The sequence below is a fragment of the Schistocerca cancellata genome, chromosome 2, assembly GCF_023864275.1.
Source record: "Schistocerca cancellata isolate TAMUIC-IGC-003103 chromosome 2, iqSchCanc2.1, whole genome shotgun sequence".
Taxonomy (NCBI): domain Eukaryota; kingdom Metazoa; phylum Arthropoda; class Insecta; order Orthoptera; family Acrididae; genus Schistocerca; species Schistocerca cancellata.
This window is the reverse complement of record NC_064627.1, coordinates 912,742,974-912,761,420: the sequence shown is the minus strand read 5'-3', so window position 1 is coordinate 912,761,420 and position 18,447 is coordinate 912,742,974. Positions and strand designations below refer to the sequence as shown.

At 41.6% G+C, this 18,447-nt stretch overlaps 1 protein-coding gene across 1 annotated transcript in view; it reads left to right on the top strand.

Annotated features, from left to right (window-relative positions):
• The first annotated feature begins 1,169 nt into the window (after positions 1 to 1,169).
• LOC126162855 (UPF0430 protein CG31712) overlaps positions 1,170 to 18,447 on the top strand; it is an 88,252-nt gene continuing 70,974 nt past the window's right edge. The window contains exon 1 of the mRNA XM_049919630.1: positions 1,170 to 1,587. Within this exon, the coding sequence (XP_049775587.1) occupies positions 1,448 to 1,587 (140 nt within the window). The 5' untranslated portion in view covers positions 1,170 to 1,447. The remainder of the gene's footprint in view (positions 1,588 to 18,447) is intronic.

The window sequence follows — 18,447 nt, the reverse complement described above, 5'->3', positions numbered from 1 at the left end:
GTTGTACCGTTTAGCAGTGTTATATAATGTGCTATTGGGTTTAATTTTCTGAGAGGTGTTTTAAACCAAAGTTTCGGGTTTATCTACATTACTGGCTTTTTGTGCATTTTGTACTATATAATTTGTTCATATATTGTCATTTTTTTCAGCAGTGTTTTTATTTTCAAAACTCCTTTTTCATTTATTTACTTACTGTGCACGTTGCACTCGCAATGTAGATGCTGTATTTTACGATTCCTGTTTCAATCCTTCACCGAGCGAGATGGCTACTCCAGTCTTAATGTCCTGGAGTCACATTCAGGAGGATTGGAGTTTATTCCCCACTCGACTATCCTGACATGAGTTTTCCATGGTTTCCCCTTATCGCTAAAGTGAATGCTGGGACAGTTCCTTTTATTAGCCCAAAGCCGATTTCATGACCTATCTTCACCTTATCCTACTCTGTTTTGTTAATGTTTTATATGTGTATATTGTTTGTGTATGTTTCTGATATGTCTGATACTGTTGCACCAAATTGGTCTATGGACGAATAAATACAGTTCTCGAGGAAGGCGTTTCATAACATGGTTAATACATTATATTCCCCTCATATATCACTTATTTTTTGCAAGTATTCTTGGGGATACGGAGATCAACTGCCACTGCTATTAATAACAGCAATTTATTTCACACAGCAAATCTTCTCGACACAGTAGCGCTCTTAATATTCGTTGAAACTGTTTGGCAGATCTCTCATGTGCGGCGTGCTCGGAAAGAACGACTGTGTGCAGAGATATTGCTTCGATGAATCGCTGCTATTCGTAGCTCGTTTGTGGGGTTCTCTAAGGAGCATCGTGTAATACGGCCCTTAAACTTCCAACTCCTACTTTTGGGTCTGCGCACATCTCACATCTGCGTAAAATTCGGTTACAGATGCTTACAATTTGTCTGTGCGAATTTTACGCTCTCCCGCAGATGTAATGGACGTAGATAGAGCGTGATGTGTGAAATGGCCTTGATAGTTGCATACCATCCAGAAACTGTGAGCTCACTCTTTGAGCATTTATTGAATTCATGAGTTATTAGAGTCCTGATAGATTACCCAAGATTTGTATATCCAGTTATTCGTTGTTTGCCCAGATACGTTCTATCCTCAAGTCAACTATCGATACGGTTTTGTAGTTCCCCTACGTTGTGGTTGTTTATAAATTCCTATTACTTGTCATTAATGTATGTTTCCTTGTTGGTTAACTGGAAATGAAAGATTTAAAGAGTCTGCATGTGTTTTAATTTTCCGTTGATAGTATTCCTTGGCGCAATTAAATAATCAGCTTGGCAACACTGCATATACTGAACATGGGGAGTGAAGCGTTGGAGTAATGTCGGATATGTGTTGTCGTTAGATTCTGTTTGTGTTCCTGACACCAGGGCCAGTTCGTTTTATTCTCCTTGGTGATATTTTTACGACATGGGAAGATCGAGAACACGAAGCAAATCACCGAAAAGGCGGCACAAAAGTAAACACTCTCGGAAAAGATCGAAGTCTCGTGACAGAAGCTCTCACAGCAAACACAGTGAAAAGACAAGGGAAAGGAGCAACAAATCAAGGTAACTTGTATTCTAGGAGTGTGTACTGTGCTCTTACCAGAGAAATGCCAGAAACCTTTATATTAATTATCGTTGATTTTACTGATATGTTGTTATAAATACAAAAGTTCTCCACCTTGTTGAAAACTGATGGCTGGACGAACAGCCATTCGCAATGTACAGTAACGCTCGTCTCACCAGCAGATTAAAATTTTGTCATTGTGCTGCGACATTAAAAAGAAGAATAGTTAATCACCGTTTTGTTTTTGTAGAACTGATCAATACGCTTTTGAATAATCTCTCAGTTAAAAGGAAATGTAAACAAACTGTCTTATTCGTGGACAGCACAGACGAATTTGGGGCAGTAACCCGTCCCCACTTTATTGCCGCGTATGAATTTTTCTTCATACGAATTAGCAAGAGTATTGATATGTCTTTATTTATTCGCCCTTTGACTATTCGGTGCATCAGTGCAAGCCATGTTGGATACGTAACAGAAATAATATATAGATATATAAACAAACGTACAATAGTGCAGGAACTTTTATTGGCTTTATCAAACGCTTGACCATCACTTTAGCAACTTGAGAAATCAGGATGGCCGGATGGGGTACACTCGTCTTGAATGGGAGTCCAATGCTTTAACATTGCCATAGCCAACATGCTCAGTAAATGATTTGGAAAGAAAACTCCACATACCTAGTCTACAAGGATCTTACATCATGTGCAAGTAGTGGATTAGATGTACTTTTCATTCCAATGTATCCATAGTGAGGAGATTCTTAGGGTGTAGAAAATGTCAGAAAAAAAACAAGAATACACAGTAAATATTTACAACTCAAAGCAGATATGCAACTTTCTTCCACAGATCCCAAATGAAATGTCCTTCATGGATGTGCAGTGCAATAAGTAAACAATCTTGATCTTTTTTTTATTTAAAAGATAGTAAAGTCAGAAATACAACAAGAATATGACATTTTGTTGTGTGCATCTGAAAATTATAAACATGCAAACACCTGTGAACACTATACCTTTTTTATTGCAACTGGTTCCCTGTTTTGAGGGGAGATGTTGCACTGCATCTGAAACAGGAAACCAACAACAGAAATAGTCTTGTGCAAAGACATACATAGGTGTTACACTTGATAAGACTAAAAAATAATGAACCAAGTTAAAGGAGGGCCTCGTATTTCTGCAGTTTAACATATTCTGTACATATACTGTTGAAACTCTTCTCCACAAAAACTGTTTTTAACTCTGCTCTAAATGCTGTATCCTTCTCCTGTGTATTATACAGATTGACACCAAGTGGCTCAAATGTCTGAGTACAAGTTGTCGTTACGTGTTCTAGATGGAGGGGACCCATGATTGCAAGTGTTATAACTATGGTAATTGCAATTGTTTTGCAGGTCTCCAATTTTAGCTCTATCAACACATGCTTTTTTGTATGCATTCGGAGGGTACAGTAATCATGCACAACTTTTTAAAATGGGTCCTGCAGTGAGCTCTTGTAGAGCTGTGTCATGCAATTCAGATAGCTCTTTTGTGTAATATAAAAATTTCATTTAATTGATTATTAGTTTTTAGAAAAAAAAAGCTTCATATTCTACAAGGGACAGGAAGTAACTAGAGTAAGCCACTCTAGGATCTTCTTACTTTTGTAATGATTCTCGGGGCAAAGCATGCCGAAGTGAAGTCTCTTGGAGAGTTTAGTTGTATGCTTTTTCAGTTTGTCTTGATCAACATAAGTAAGTAAAAGGTTTGTACACCAAAGTATTTCTTATTTGTTTCTCCCTAGTACCAGATAGAGATATTGGTCTTGATTCATTTTTCCAAATTTAATGTAATTTTTTTTCCTCGTTAAGGAACAGTTTGTTGACTTAGAGCCATGAATTTGTGGACTTGAGGAATGATTAGTTGTTGTAGACAATGTGTCCTTAACATAGCTCACTATTACAGAAAAATGTAATCTTATCTGCAATTTCTGAGTGCTGTATGTTTTTTATCTGAATAAGGATAGAAGGTGCCTAACACACTGCCCTGTGGCACACTTGTTTCAACTTTGCATCAGATTCTAATCTGATTTTGTGACTAGAATGAGCTCATTGGAGTTCCACAATCTGTGATGTATTTTGCAAATAAGCTACTTGCTTTCCATCTGTTTTAACCCCATTACTCCCAACTTATGTAAAAGAATTTCATGACTAATGGTACTGAAAGCTTTAAAAGGTTTAAATTAGCTTCTGTGACACTGTTGTTTCCTAGGTTTCTTATTATATCATCTATGTAATCTGGTATTGCCGTTTTTTTGCTTCTAGCTGTTCGGAAGCATGTTGATTGCTGGTCAGGATTTTCTGGTCATTTAAGTACCTGTTGTCTTGTTTCACCAGCCTCAAATACTTTGGAGAATCTGATATGAGTGATATGGGTCAGTAATTTTCAACTTTGTTTATTACCACTTATGAAGGAAGGTATCACTTTCAAAATTTTTTATCAATGGTGTAACACTGTCCCAATGAATGATAAGATAGCACCATGAGCCAAAGTCATTGTAGCTTCTGAATCAGCCTTTGTAAGGTAACTGGTTATGTAATAGTGCAGTTCTTTTCTTCCAAATATTGTTAGCAGCATTTGTAAGTGTGATTTCCTGCTCTTCATGTCTCTTCCGTATTTCACTTTTCACATTTACCCATGCAGATTTATATTTATTGCCAAACAGTTGTTATGATATTGTAACTTCTAAGCAGTTTTGTCGTAGCAATTACCTGTCAATATATTTTCTTATAAGTAATTACATATTTTATAAAATCGGGATCTGGGGATCTTTCGATTTGAGAAAAGAGACCAATAAAAGTTTATTGGAGAATCTCAAGTTAACTGTATCTGTGGTGGTGCAAAAGTATTGATTATTTAAAGGAAGCCCCGTAAATATTTTAGTATCTTCAGGAATTGTTCCCACCAAAGAGAACAACTTTGACTTCTGGTTGTATTGTATCCATAAGCTTGGGGTGTAAAAAAGAGAAGTTACAACTCCTTTTAATAATGTTCTTTCTCACAGAACTCTGCTTTAATTTATAAATGGAAACATTTTTATGGCAAAGTCTTTGAGTTGTATGAGGTTTTAGATTTGTAAGTTTAGCATAAAATTTGTAGTCCTGCCTCATTTGGGGATTGGTGAAAGCAATAGATACAGAAGGTCCATAAGTTATACAGCTTCTTTCCCTTCATTTATTGCTGTTACTACTTGAAACTTTTTTTACTTTTCTCTGTGGATATCATGTGAACCTAATTGTTTTTCAGAGCATGTGATAAAAGGGCAAGGAAAAATTTTATTGGGTACTTCAGTCTCATACAGTAGGTATCAATTTGCACCTTATTACCTAATTTCAGTTGGTAATTTTCTTCGCAGTTGTTGTAAGTGAAGAAAGTTTTCATGAAACAAGAGGGCATTGAACTAAAGTTTGACATATTGTAGGTGTTACTCGAAGCCTTTGTCATCACTTCACTAACTCACAACCAGTCATCAGTCATCTTCCAGCTTAACCTTAACCTTGAGCTTGGCCTAGGCAACAGATCAGTATTCCGCAACAACTAAAATTTTGTATTCTCACTCAATGACTGTGTTAAGTCGCAGTCAAATGGTCACCTTTCAACCTAATATGGACTTAAGCTATGCTACAGATCAATCTGTCCCAAAACCTACATTAAAAATTTATAATATAATGTAAAACAAAAAGTTTTTGATATTTTCCTCTCTTTCTGTTTGTACACACATGACACATTGTCCAGACAGCAAAGGAAAATTAGGGGAATATATTCGTTTAGTCACAAAGTTTTGTGCAGTGGTAGGAGGATGGGATGCTGTGAACAATATAATAAAAATCCCCACTGATGAGGTGTGAGCATGGGGAGGGATGGGTGTGGAGGTGTTTAAAGGTCAGTTTTTGGAGTTTTTATTGGATAACTCAAAAATCGCGTATTCTAGTGAAAATGTTTACCTGTAAAAAAAAATTAAGCTACATTACATTTCCTACAAAAAATGTCGTCCTTTTTACTCTCTACGACTAATAGTTTCCTTGTTGCTGGATATGGAAAAATCATGAATTATTAAAAATGGTGTTTTAATTGTTTAAAATCAGTGTTTACTGTTAAATGAAGTGGGTTAAGAATAAATATCACATGCCTGTACAACATCTAAGTGCAGTAGCACTATATTAAGGGGAAAATTGTGTTCTGGTTGTGTAACAGGCAGGAGAAGGGAGGGTATAAGCACAAGGGAAGGTACATTGGCAGCTTGTGGTCGTGCAGTTCCCTCCTGTATAGATCTGCTAACTGAAGAGCGAGCAGACGATTTCCTACATTTTTTACCTCACTTTATGTCAAGAACCAGGCTATACCACAGAGTTACACCAACCCTCAGGAGTGTACCTTATGAATTGCTGGCAGACATAGCCGAGTGTTTAGTTTTCACAGAGAACTTTGAAACTGACTCATGTTTACTTAGTGGAGCTACTTTCAGTTTAGTTAATCGGTTGGTAAATGTGGCACCTAGCTGCTGACTGTTGTTGACAACGTATTGTAAAACCATGTAATTGTGTTATTGTCACTTGGTGAATTAACAAATGGCCAGAAAGTTAATGCACTTATCTCGCCATTAATTATGTTACTGGTAGACTGCATAAATTTCTTCCATTCTGGAACTGTTCGCAGTTGTAGAGTGTTCGCAGTTGTAGAGTGGGCTGCACTGAGTGCAGCCATGTAGCACACATCCACAGTATATCTTCCAAGGTGGTTGTGACTGTTGGATGGAGCGGGACTGATCATGTTAAAGTGCAGAGATGTAATTTACTGTACAGTTATGCATTTCTTGAATTCTGTTCCGTAATACCTAGGTGATCAAATTCTGTTGCAGAGGGAGACCATTTAAGCTTATGGCCCTCTTTAGATCTTGGGAGAGCCCAGGCTTGATACCCCTCATCCTGTGAAAAGTATTCCAGCCAGTGATAGTGGAGACAGTGAAATTAATATTGTCAAATCCATATTGACAGTCTATCACATTTTGGATAGATTTTTCAGTTTGGTAGACAGTTGACAGCCCGGCTGTTGAACTTTTTTTTTTTTCCTTAATAGCTCACTACAGTTGCCAATAAGTACTCATTTCATAGTTAAAAATAACTCCACTGTATTAATGCACACTCAATGAAGTTATTTTGTCTGCTCAAATAAGAGAATTGGACAGTATATGCTGGGGAGGCATAGTCTGTCCACAAAATTAAGAGTGAGTGACACTCGTGGTGAGGGAAAGTGCCTCTCCTGAAAGAGCTCCCCCACTCCTCACCCAGATGGAAGACATTACCTAGGTGGACGCCCGAAATTGCCTTGGCCATTAGAGATTAGAGGCGGTTCTCCAACGCTATGAGCGTCCATCAATGGAACATCTCATTACCTTGAAATGCCTCTGAACCCAGGTCCACTACCTCATAAAACAACTGAAAGAAGAATGCTGATGGAGGTGTGTTGCTACCATTGGACCTTCTACCCCTACGTCACTGATTTTTGTAGTGGCTGTCAATGGTTTTGCTGCAGCTGAGGGGTTTACAGTGTCACCCTCCCTAGAAGTGGATGGCTTCTGCATCTACTATTGCTCCTTAACTGTGGGTGTTGCTGAACTCTGACTTCAGGGTGCCATGCAAAATGTGAAGTCTTGGGCTCTCGCCCATGGCTTCCGGGTTTTTTTCCTCCAAGATATATGTCGTACACTTCTGTCACTATCGTACTGTCCACCCAAACCAGAATTGGAGGATGGCTTAGCATTGCGGATGCTGGACCCAATACACCATTGTGGGATCCAACTTGCAAGAGATGCCTTTTGAACCAGTCCTATGAACAGCCTACTTGTGGAGGGTGGTGTCTTACCATTACAATTTAGGCACCAGTAACTGCTACTAACTATACAATACACTTTCGCTGTTCATCTTAGCATGTGAACTATGGTGTCCTTTTTCCTGCTATGGAGATCTACCTTCCACAACAGGCGAAGGGCTGGGGTGACAATTGCTGTTCACATGCTGAGTCTCCTTTTCCCCCCAGTCACCCCATATCAGCGAAAAATCGTGTACACTCCCATGGTGAGTACCCCATTCTTGGATCTGCATAGATCTCTCCTTTGGATCAAAAGACTCAGTAGAACCCTGGTGTTTTCCCCACCTGTTCCTGGACAACTATGACACATTTCTGGTCTCAGGCGTGTTATACACTGACAGCTTGATTGATGGATGAACCGGTTTTGTGTACACGCGTACAAGATGCAGTGAACTACGCTCCCTGCTGAACGGATGCAAGCCAATTTTGTTCTTGGACTGTTGAGTCGTTCTTATTCGGCAGTGACTCCTTAATTAGTCTTCAGTCTGATGACCACTGCTACCCTAGAAACTGATTGGTTGTAACTATTCAGGATCTCCTTCATGATCTCCACCATGCTGGATGGTCTGTAGTTGATTGTATTGACACTTGGTCACATTGGGATCCCAGGGAATGAACTGGTTGGCCAAGTTGGCTACTAGGGTCCAAACTTTGGAAATGTGGTACTGGAACCGGACCTTTACTTGACTGTACACCAACAATTGTTGGAGCCCTGGGATGCAGATTGGAGTGTCCTGGTTTCTCCAAGTAAACTGTGAATCATAAAAGAGCACAGTACCCTGTGACAGTGTTCACTTCATGCTTCTAGCAGGGAATCTGCTGTCCTCTGTCGGCTTTGCATTGGCCACACTGGCTGATCCATGTCCACATCGTCCAACATGGGGATCCACCCCACTGTCAATGTGGTGCCCGTCTCAAGATGACCCATACCCATCAGGGCTGCCATAATTTGGCCACCTTTCTGCGAAACCTTAAACTTGTAGACATGCACCTCTAGTGCTAGGAGATACCACTGTAGCATTTGATTTGGTTTTATGTTTTACCTGTGAAAGTGGTTTTTACTCCTCTCCATGATGTAGGGCACCTTAGCCTCATTGGCCACTTGAGGGATTGGAGAGGTGACCTGTTATCTGCTCTGACTCGAGGGTCCCAGTGGCTACCCTTGCAAGGTGGTCTGGTCTGGCTCCTGCCCTTTCCACCTTTTTAATTCAGTTTATTCGTTTACACCTGTCATTGGTTGACAGACTCATGTTATTCTCCTCTTTCCAGAGATTTTATCTTTTCCATGTAGCTAGTTTCTTGTGGCCACATAGGGTGTGGAAACACTGGTCGGATGCAAAGGGTGTGTTTCCGACTGCATAACGTCTCGGGGGCCTCCAGTAGCTTTTGGAGTGAGACAGCTCTCCCGTCATCACCCTTTCACCCCTTCTCACTTCTGTTAGCACATGTCGCGTGGTTTTCTTGATTCTCAGATACAGTAGAGTCCATTGGGATTTGTCTTTTGTCCTTTGGGGACTATTCCTGGCTTGACATATAGGATTAAGGGACAGATGACCTCGTAGTTTGGGCCCTTTAACCCCATCAATCCATCTGTCATTCCATGGAAGTTTGCCGTACACAATGACTAAGAATCAATGTCCCCCCTAGCAGTGTAGAATAGTGTGCAGAGATTTGCATAGATTTCATCCATATGCATTTTTTGCTTTAATATTATTAATAATTAATACCTGTATTCCATGTAGCATTAACACACTTGATGGAAAATAAATACCTCCAGGACATGTCTGCTCATGGCACCACCAACATAATGAATGCTGCAGAGGATTGATATAACTTCCTGAAACAAGCTGTAGTAGCTTCTTGTGACAGAGTTTTGTAGATAAGAGTTGGAAACCACCTGCTGGCTCTTCAGTTTGCAGACTTATGAAATAGGAAATTACATGACCACAATGCTGCAACCTACCTTACCTAAGCTTGTACGTCTACCTTCCACATCTGGCCCCTCCACCATGTCACATCTCCTAGAACACAATTTATCCCTTATGCAGTGAGATGTGGTACACACTTCTAATGTTTGTTCTTAACCCACTTCATTTAACCTTAAACACTAATTCTACACCATTAAAAACTATTTTTAATAATCTGGGACATTTCCATCTACTGCAACAAGGAAAGTCTTGGTGGTAAAGAAAAAAGAATAGGGTGTTTTTTGTTGGAAATATAACAGAATTTACTTATGTAATGGGAAACAGTTTTGAATTATTCGAGAAAAACATTAAAAAGTGACCTTTAAATGCCCAGTCCTACCCTCAAGTCAGTGGTGGAGATTTTTGTTGTTGTTCATAACATTCCCTCCTTCCACTGTACAAAAATTTTGTGACTACACGTATATTTTTCCCTATTTGACCATTTGTGGTCGTTGACTGGACTAACAATATCATTACATTGCTAGGCAATGCCAGTGTCTGATATTGGTAGATTCAGTTGACATCATTGTAGTTAAATACTTGTAGGATATTTTATCTAAGATTTTCCATTAGCTTATACAGCTATTATTAAAATTTATTTGCACAGAATTCTTTTTTTGTGGTAGTGTTATAGCGTTAACTTTTCTTTCAGGTTTCCAGGGTAATCTGCTGTTATGTAACATACAAAACGACACACTTTCTTTTTTTGAGCATAACAAGTTTGCTCATCTTAATTCCACAATATTTTAAATTGTTTCAAAGTGGTCTGTGTGCCTGTCAGCTGCTTTCACACTTCTACAGTTGTACCAAAAAAATTCCTCATATGCAGGAATCATCTTTCCCGTCATTCAAGTAGTGATCAAGTAAACCTCAGCAAATGCTAGTGCAGCTCATGACCACCATACACCCACGAGTGTGGGGAAAAGCAATGAACTACAGTGGAATTGCGCCCACTGCTTTTGCAATATCTTAGTCTGTTATGCTAATTAGTAACACCGTACTCACATTTTTATGTCACTATTACAAAGCTGAGGCATCACATAGAAATATATTAGGTAATATCTGAGAAAAATTATATAAATCAGAAAAGCTACATTTTGTGCTTTTTATTTGTGCTTGCCATTAAGTTTCATCTCCTGTGTAAAAACTGTTTATGTTGGGCACAGTGTTTTATACTCCTAGGAAACAGTATTAGTTTTCAAAGTTCAGTGGATTTAGGAGAACATTATGTTAATGATCATGTGGGAAAAACCACAGACTGTCAAAAAGATTGAAGATACTTTAGGAATGCCAGCAACAAAACCTGTTCATTTCATCAAGATTCTCATTTAGAGTGAAAAACATTGAATGCAGATAGACATCACCTTGAACAACATTTGAAAAATCCTCATTGACATCTTAAAAAAATGCAAGGGTGTACATGCTTTTATCATTGCTGTTATAATGATTCATTTAATATGTTGTTGTTGTTGTTGTTGTTGTTGTTGTTGTGGTCTCCACTCCGAAGACTAGTTCGATGCAGCTGTCCATGGTACTCTGACCTGTGTGAACCTCTTAACCTCCGAATAACTACTGGAACCTACATCCTTCTGATTCTGCTTACTGTATACATGTCTTGGTCTCCCTCTACGATTTTTACTCCCCACGCTTTCCTCAAGTACTAAATTGATGATTCCTTGATGTCTCAGAATGTGTCATATTAGCTGACTCCTTCTTTTTATCAAGTTGTGCCTCAAATTTCTTGTCTCCCCAATTCTATTCAGTACTTCCTCATTCGTTAAGTGATCGACCTATCTAATCTTCAGCATTTTTCTGTAGCACCACATTTTGAAAGCTTCTATTCTCTTTTTATCTAAACTATTTATCATCCATGTTTCACTTCCATACATGGCTACACTCCAGACAAATACCTTCAGAAAAGAGTTCCTGATGCTTAAATCTATATTCAATGTTAACAGATTTCTCTTCTTCAGAAATAGTTTTCTTGCCATTTCTAATCTACATTTTATATCCTCCATACTTCGGCAATCGTCAGTCATCTTGCTGCCAAAATAGCAAAACTCATCTGCTTCTTTAAGTGTCTCATTTCCTAATCTGAATTCCTTAGCATCACCCAGTTTAATGCAACTGCATTCCATTATCCATGTTTCCCATTTGTTGACATTCATTTTATATCCTCCTTTCAAAACACTGTCCATTCCATTCAACTGCTCTTACAAGTACTTTACTGTCTCTGACAGAATTACAATGTTATCGGCAAACCTCAACGTTTTTATGTCTTCTCCATGGATTTTTAATTCCTACTCCAAATTTTTCTTTGGTTTTCGGTATTGCTTGCTTGATGTACATATTGAATAACAGGAGGGATAGGCTACAACCCTGTCTCACTCCATTCTCAACCACTGTTTCCCTTTCATATCCCTCGGCTCTTACTACAGCCATCTGGTTTCTGTACAAGTTGTAGGTATCCTTTCGCTCCCTGTATTTTACCTCTGCTGTCACCAGTATTTCAAAGAGAGTATTCCAGTCAATATTGTCAAAAGCTTTCTCTAAAGTCTACAAATGCTGTAAGGGTAGGTTTGCCTGTCCTTAACCCAACTTCTAAGATTTTGCCTCATGTGTTCCTGCAGTTCTCTGTAATCCAAACTGATCTTCTCCGATGTAGGCTTCTACCAGTTTTTCCATTCTTCTGTTAAGAATTTGTGTTAGTCTCTTGCAACTATAACAACTATGACTTACTAATTTTACACCTGTCAGCAGCTGCTTTCTTTGAAATTGGAAGTACTACAATCTGCTTGAAGCCTGAGGGTATTTCTCATGGCTAGCTCTCCCAGTGCTATTGCACTTACTGTAAATTTCATTTTTTAGATGTTTGTATTCCCTTTCGCCTACTTCATTTGCCACATTTTTAAATTTCTGCCTTTCATCAGTTTAATATATGAAAATTAAAACTGAGTCTGACCATTTTGCTGTAAGTTTTCTTAGCACAATTGTTCAATTTGAGCTACAATTATAGGCTTGGTAGTGGACGTAAAAGAACAAGGTAGTGTGCATATGTAATTGTTTTCCGTCTGTTTAATATCACCCCTTGTACTCAATTTGGTACTGAATTTCAAAGAATTATGAGAAGATTTTATGTGCATCATGCAGAATGGCATTATGTGGTTTCTGGGCTCCTGAGAAAGAGAAAGAGAGAGAGAGAGAGAGAGAATATATTGTGAAATAGATTTGCTGTTACTTCCCAGAAGGCTTCAGGCAATGATTCTAAGCAAAAACCCCATTCTCTGCATAGTTATTAATTTTGTTTTTCTCTGTAATTTGTGTTATGCATCACATTGCATATTTCCTAAAGATAGAAGCGTATTATCTTCATTGATCATAATTAAACACAAATTTTGTGTTTTCATTAACTTATCTTTCATGATGATTGCTGTATAAGAGGTGAAAATTTTGCCTTCGTAGGCCTACACAATGCAGTTAAAATATGAAAAAGTAATAACATAAAACAGTTCTCAGTGAAAGCAGTTAATCAGCGTTTGAACCATTGTGTCTAATGTATTAACATTATATAATTAGAATGTACTGGCAATAAAGAGTCTTTGTCAAGTCAAAACCCTCAAGAGAATGTGTACATCACACTTTTAAGTCAAACAAGACATCACCTCCCTGCAAATCATCTGAGAGCTAGTCTAAAAAGACACTAATTTGAAGATACAGTATCAGATCTAGTTGCATCTACATCCACATGATTACTTAGCAGTTCAAACTTAAGTGCTGGGCAGAGGATTCTTAGTACACCTCTCAGAATATTTCTCTAGTTTTTCAATCTTGAATAGCAAGTGGTAAAAATGAACACCTAAGTTTTTCCAGGCAAACTCTGATTTCTCATATTTTATCTCAGTGGGAATTTATTGCTTTGTAGGTGGGAGTCAGCAAAATGTTTTGCATTTGAAGGAGAAAATTGGTAATTCAAATTACATGGGAAATAAAGAGCATACCAAGTGCAGTGACTAACTCTTTAAGTTGTTAACTGAGTGACCAATCTTGTTCTGCCAAGCAGTGATCATTGGCTGAACTCGAAATGTTTAAATTATAATGTTACTGCACACTACCATACGTTGTGTTCATGTGCTCATTTCAACACTTAGTTGGCGTCTACACTGTTTTTTTCTTCTTCCCTCTAGAGTAAATAAGCAGAAATATGGAGAGTTCTGGCAGAATGTAAATTGATCAAGTTACCTTCCATTAGGGACGTGGGTGCACTCAGTGACTGTGATGTGATTTATAAATTACAGAGTGCAGCATTCGGTCATCTTCTTTTTTCTTTCTTTCTTTCTTTTTTTTTTCCAGGTTTTATTTGGCAAATCCATATTACTCAAAGAACTGTGACTGTTGCCGGAACAACAGGGAACTGACACGCGTTGACACTAGAAAATAGTGCATTGAGAATGGCTGGATTTGCCAAATAAAACCTGCATATAGGACGACTGATTGCTGCGCTCTATAATTTATAAAAGAATGTAAATTATTTAGGGGTGAAGGTAACAACTCACTGAATAGTAGAAACATTAAAGTATCAACATGATTGTCAGCATACACAAGACTGAAAATCTCCTCCCCCCCCCCCCCCTCCCCTTCCCTTGCAGGTCCAGGGGTTAGGATAGGCCTATAGTATTTCTGCCTGTTGTAAGAAGCAACTAAAAGGAGTCTCTCATGTTTCAGCCTTTATGTGATGGTCCCCTGTAGGGTTTGACCTCCATACTTCCAAATCTTCCAAATTTTTCCGAAGAGCGAGCCAGTTGGGGAAGGGTGCCTTACATGGTGCATCACGTCCGTCATGCATTGAGATCTTTAGCCCGCTTTCTCGTTGTCGCATTGCAGTCCCGCTCACTCTCCGTCTCTTGGGCGAGGATACATTCCTGGGGGCAGTTTCCGCCACCCACTATGCTGTGTTGCTTTCTGTACCGACAACGACCGTAGACTTCTTTGCACCTGATATCCAGCATGGTAGCCAGTCCATTGTGGTGGGGTCGCCATGCACTCTGTTGGTTGTAGCCCCCCGGACAACACAGGGACCACTCTGCTGATGCCTGCATCGTTAATTCCCCACGTATGCTAAGAAGTAGATGCCTGTCTCCCTGAGGCATCGGGACTCCCGGCAATGGCCGTCCTGCCAGGTGGCCCTTGCTGTGGCTGGTTGGCGCCCGTGGGGAAGGGCGGATGACACGCAATGAAGTGTGGCACATCTCTTGCTGGTGGCCAGCCGCCAGCAGTCTCTAAGCATTCCAGGGCTCAATTTAATGCAAGCACGTATGACCCCAAATTGTTTCCCTCTTTGGCCACACCATGGGAGGAACAAAAGGCTAAGAATGTCAGCAAAGCTTATTTGCCCCACTACCTAGTATGTATGAGAGCTGATGGGGAATCCTTTGTGTCCATGAAGCCTCAGATCTTTGTAGAGCATTTAGAGGATAAGTTTTGGGAGGTGGAGGGCTTGTCCAAAATGCTCTGTGGGTCAGTTTTTATCAAAACAGCATCCTCTGCCCAGTCACGGGCATTACTCGCTTGTGACAAGTTGCGGGATGTTTCATCACGCCCCATAAGAGTTTAAATATGGTACAGGGTATTACATTCCACAGGGACCTTCTTTTGCAGTCTGATGAAGAATTCCGTGCCAGTTAAAATAGAGTGGCGAGGTGTTCATTTCGTCCAGTTTGTCCACTGGGGTCCAAGGGATAATCAGGTTGCCACCGGTGTCTTCATCTTGGCCTTCGAGGGTGACACATTACCTGGTAAGGTCAAGGTGATGTTCTACTGCTGTGATGTCAAGCCCTATAATCCCTCCCCTGATGCGGTGCATTAAGTGCTGGAAGTTTGGCCATATGTCTTCCCGCTGTACTTCCAGCCTCACATGTCAAGATTGCGGACGCCCATCACATCCCAATACTCCATGTGCACTGCCTCCCATCAGTGTCAACTGCGGAGAGCATCGTTCACCTTGCTCACCAGATTGCAGGATTTTACAAAAAGAGCGGAAAATCATGGAATATAAGACCCTGGACCGACTGTTCTACACTGAGGCTAAGAGGAAATATGAATGACTCCATCTTGTGCAAATGACTTCCTCTTATGCCACTGCTATGACAACAGTTTCCCATCAGTTCAGCGAATTCCAGTCGGCTCCCCTAGCTATAAGACTACACCTGCCCCCTTGACCGTGGGGGCCACTACCCTCCCTGTTGATCCTGCAACACCTACTTCGGGAGCAACACCCCCCCCCCCCCCCCCGCCCACCCCACACCCACCCACCTACCCATCAGGAATGTCCATCCCCACTTCTAAGCTGGAAGGGGTCTCTTGGGTTCCTCCTTTCCCAGGTTTCCACTAGTGGGAAGGATGATGCCCGCCAGTGGCGTAAGTACCCCACAAGCAGCTGGTTGTAGGGCTTCACGATCCTCCTCAGTCCCGGAGACTGAAACAGTTAAGCCCTTCCAGCCAGTGAAACCCAAGAAGCAGCGAGAAAAGTCCAAGAATAAGACCTCTAAGACCAAGGAACTTGTGGTGGTGTCCACCCCACCGCAACCTACAAGCTCTGCGTCTGAGGGTGGGGTGGAGATTCTGGTGCCCACTGAGGACCTAGATCTCGCCGAACCCTCGGACACCATGGATGTCGATCGCATGGGTACTCAATCGGTGGTGCAGACAATCTTATCCTCCAATGGAATTGCAGCGTTTTTTTCCACAACCTTGCTGAGCTCCGACAACTTCTCAGCCTTCACCCTTTATTCTGCATTGCTCTCCAGGAAACTTGGTTTCCGATGATGCGAACCCCTGCCCTCTGTGGCTGTTGGGGTTATTATAAGAATCAGGCAGCTTATGAGGGGGTATCTGGTGGAGTCTTTGTCTACATCCTTAACTCTCTTTACAGCGAGTGTGTCAGTCTTCAGACACCTTTAGAGGCTGTCGCTCAAACGCCTCTCGATGAACTGCCAGTGACACCTCCTCGACTTTTCAACCGTATCTGGGTTGAGGTTAAGTTCCCCTCTCAATGGCGGGAAAGCATTATCATCCCAGTGTTGAAGCTGGTAGGAACCCCCTGGTGGTGGACAGCTACTGCCCCATTAGCCTCACCAATGTTCTGTGCAAGTTGCTCGAACGCATGGTGAGTCGGAGGTTGAGTTGGCTACTTAAGTCTCCATCCCTGGGTGGGTTCCATAAGGGCCGCACTGCCACTGATAATCTGGTCTGCCTGGTATCTGCCATCCGCACGGCATTTTCCTGCTGTCAGCATCTGTTTGCCGTCTTTTTGACATGCGGAAGGCGTACAATACAATGTGGCGACGTCACTTCCTCACCACACTTCATGGGTGGGGTCTTATGGACCTGCTCCCACTTTTTATTCAAAATATTCTGTTGCTTCGTTCCTTCTGTGTGCCAGTGGGTTTCTCCCGAGTCCAGGAGAATGGAGTCCAGCAAGGCTCTGTCTTGAGTGTCTGCCTCTTTTTGGTTGCTATCAATGGGCTAGCTGCAGCTGTGGGAATGTGCATATTGGCTTCTTTGTATGCTGATGACTTCTGCCTGTACTATAGCTCCACTGGCATTGCGGTTGCTGAAAAGCAGCTACAGGGCGCTATCCGCAGGACTCAGTCTTGGGCTGTCGTGCACGGCTTCCAGTTCTCGGCTCCCAAGACTTGTCGTGCATTTCTGCCAGTGTCACATTGTTCACCCTGAGCCATGGCTTTATCTTGACGGCAAACCTCTTGCCGTGGTGGAGACGCATTGGTTTTTGGGCTTGCTTTTTGATGCCTGGTTGACCTGGCTCCCTCATATTCGGCAGCGTAAACAGATGTGTTGGCGGCATCTTAATGCTCTTCGTTGCTTGAGTCAAACCAACTGGGGTGCCAATTGGTCTACCCTTCTAATAGTGTATCAGGTGTTGATTCAGTGCCTTCTCGATTATGGGAGTCTGGCTTATGGTTCGGCATTGCCTTCCGCGTTGCAGTTGCTTGACTCCACGCTTCACTGCGGGATCCGACTCACAACTGGAGCTTTCCACACAAGCCCTGTAAACAGCCTACTTCTGGAGGCTGGTGTCCCTCCATTGCAGATCTGGTGCCAGTGACTACTGGCCCCTTATGCTGCACGTGTTTGTAGCTTGCCCGGGCATCCAAATTACTGTCTCCTGTTCCCCAACTTGGTCGTCTATCTTCCAAAACGGCGGCCCTGGTCAGGGTGTATGATCTCGGTTCGCGTCCAGGCTCTTCTCTCTGGGCTAGAGTTTTTCCCTCTCCCACCTCTTTTCTGGGCCCATATACGTATACCCCCGTGGTGTGTGCACTGCCCATGCCTTCGGCTGGATTTGCCACAGGGCCCAAAGGACTCAGTCCCTGCTGAGGCCCTCTGCTGCCACTTTCTTTCCATCCTTGACGCGTTTCATGGCTCTAATGTGGTCCATACTGACAGTTCGATGGTCGCTGGTCAAGTTGGTTATGCTCTTACTCTTTGGGATCATTCTGAACAACACTCATTGCTGGCTGGCTGCAGTGTTTTCACTGCTGAGCTGGTCGACATCTCTCGCGCCCTAGATTATATCTACTCCTGGTCAGGTGAGTCCTTCATTATCTGTAGTAACTCCCTGAGTGGTTTATGAGCTATTGACCAGTGTTTTCCTCGCCTATGCAGGAGTCCGTCCGTACTCTTGCCCATTGCGGCCACTCCGTGGTTTTTATGTGGACCCTGGGTCATGTCGGCATCCCGGGTAATGAATGTGTTGACACGCTGGCCAAAAAGGCTGTAGGTGCACTGGCTATGGAGACTGGCCTTTCGGAGTGTGATCTCCATTCAGTTTTGCGGCAGAAGGTCGTTGGTACCTGGGGTGATGAATGGTGCACCTTGCCTTCACCCAACAAACTTCGGATTGTCAAGGAAACTATCGGTGTGTGGCGCTCCTCCTTGCAGGCCTCTCAGAAGGACTCTGTTGTACTCTGCTGGC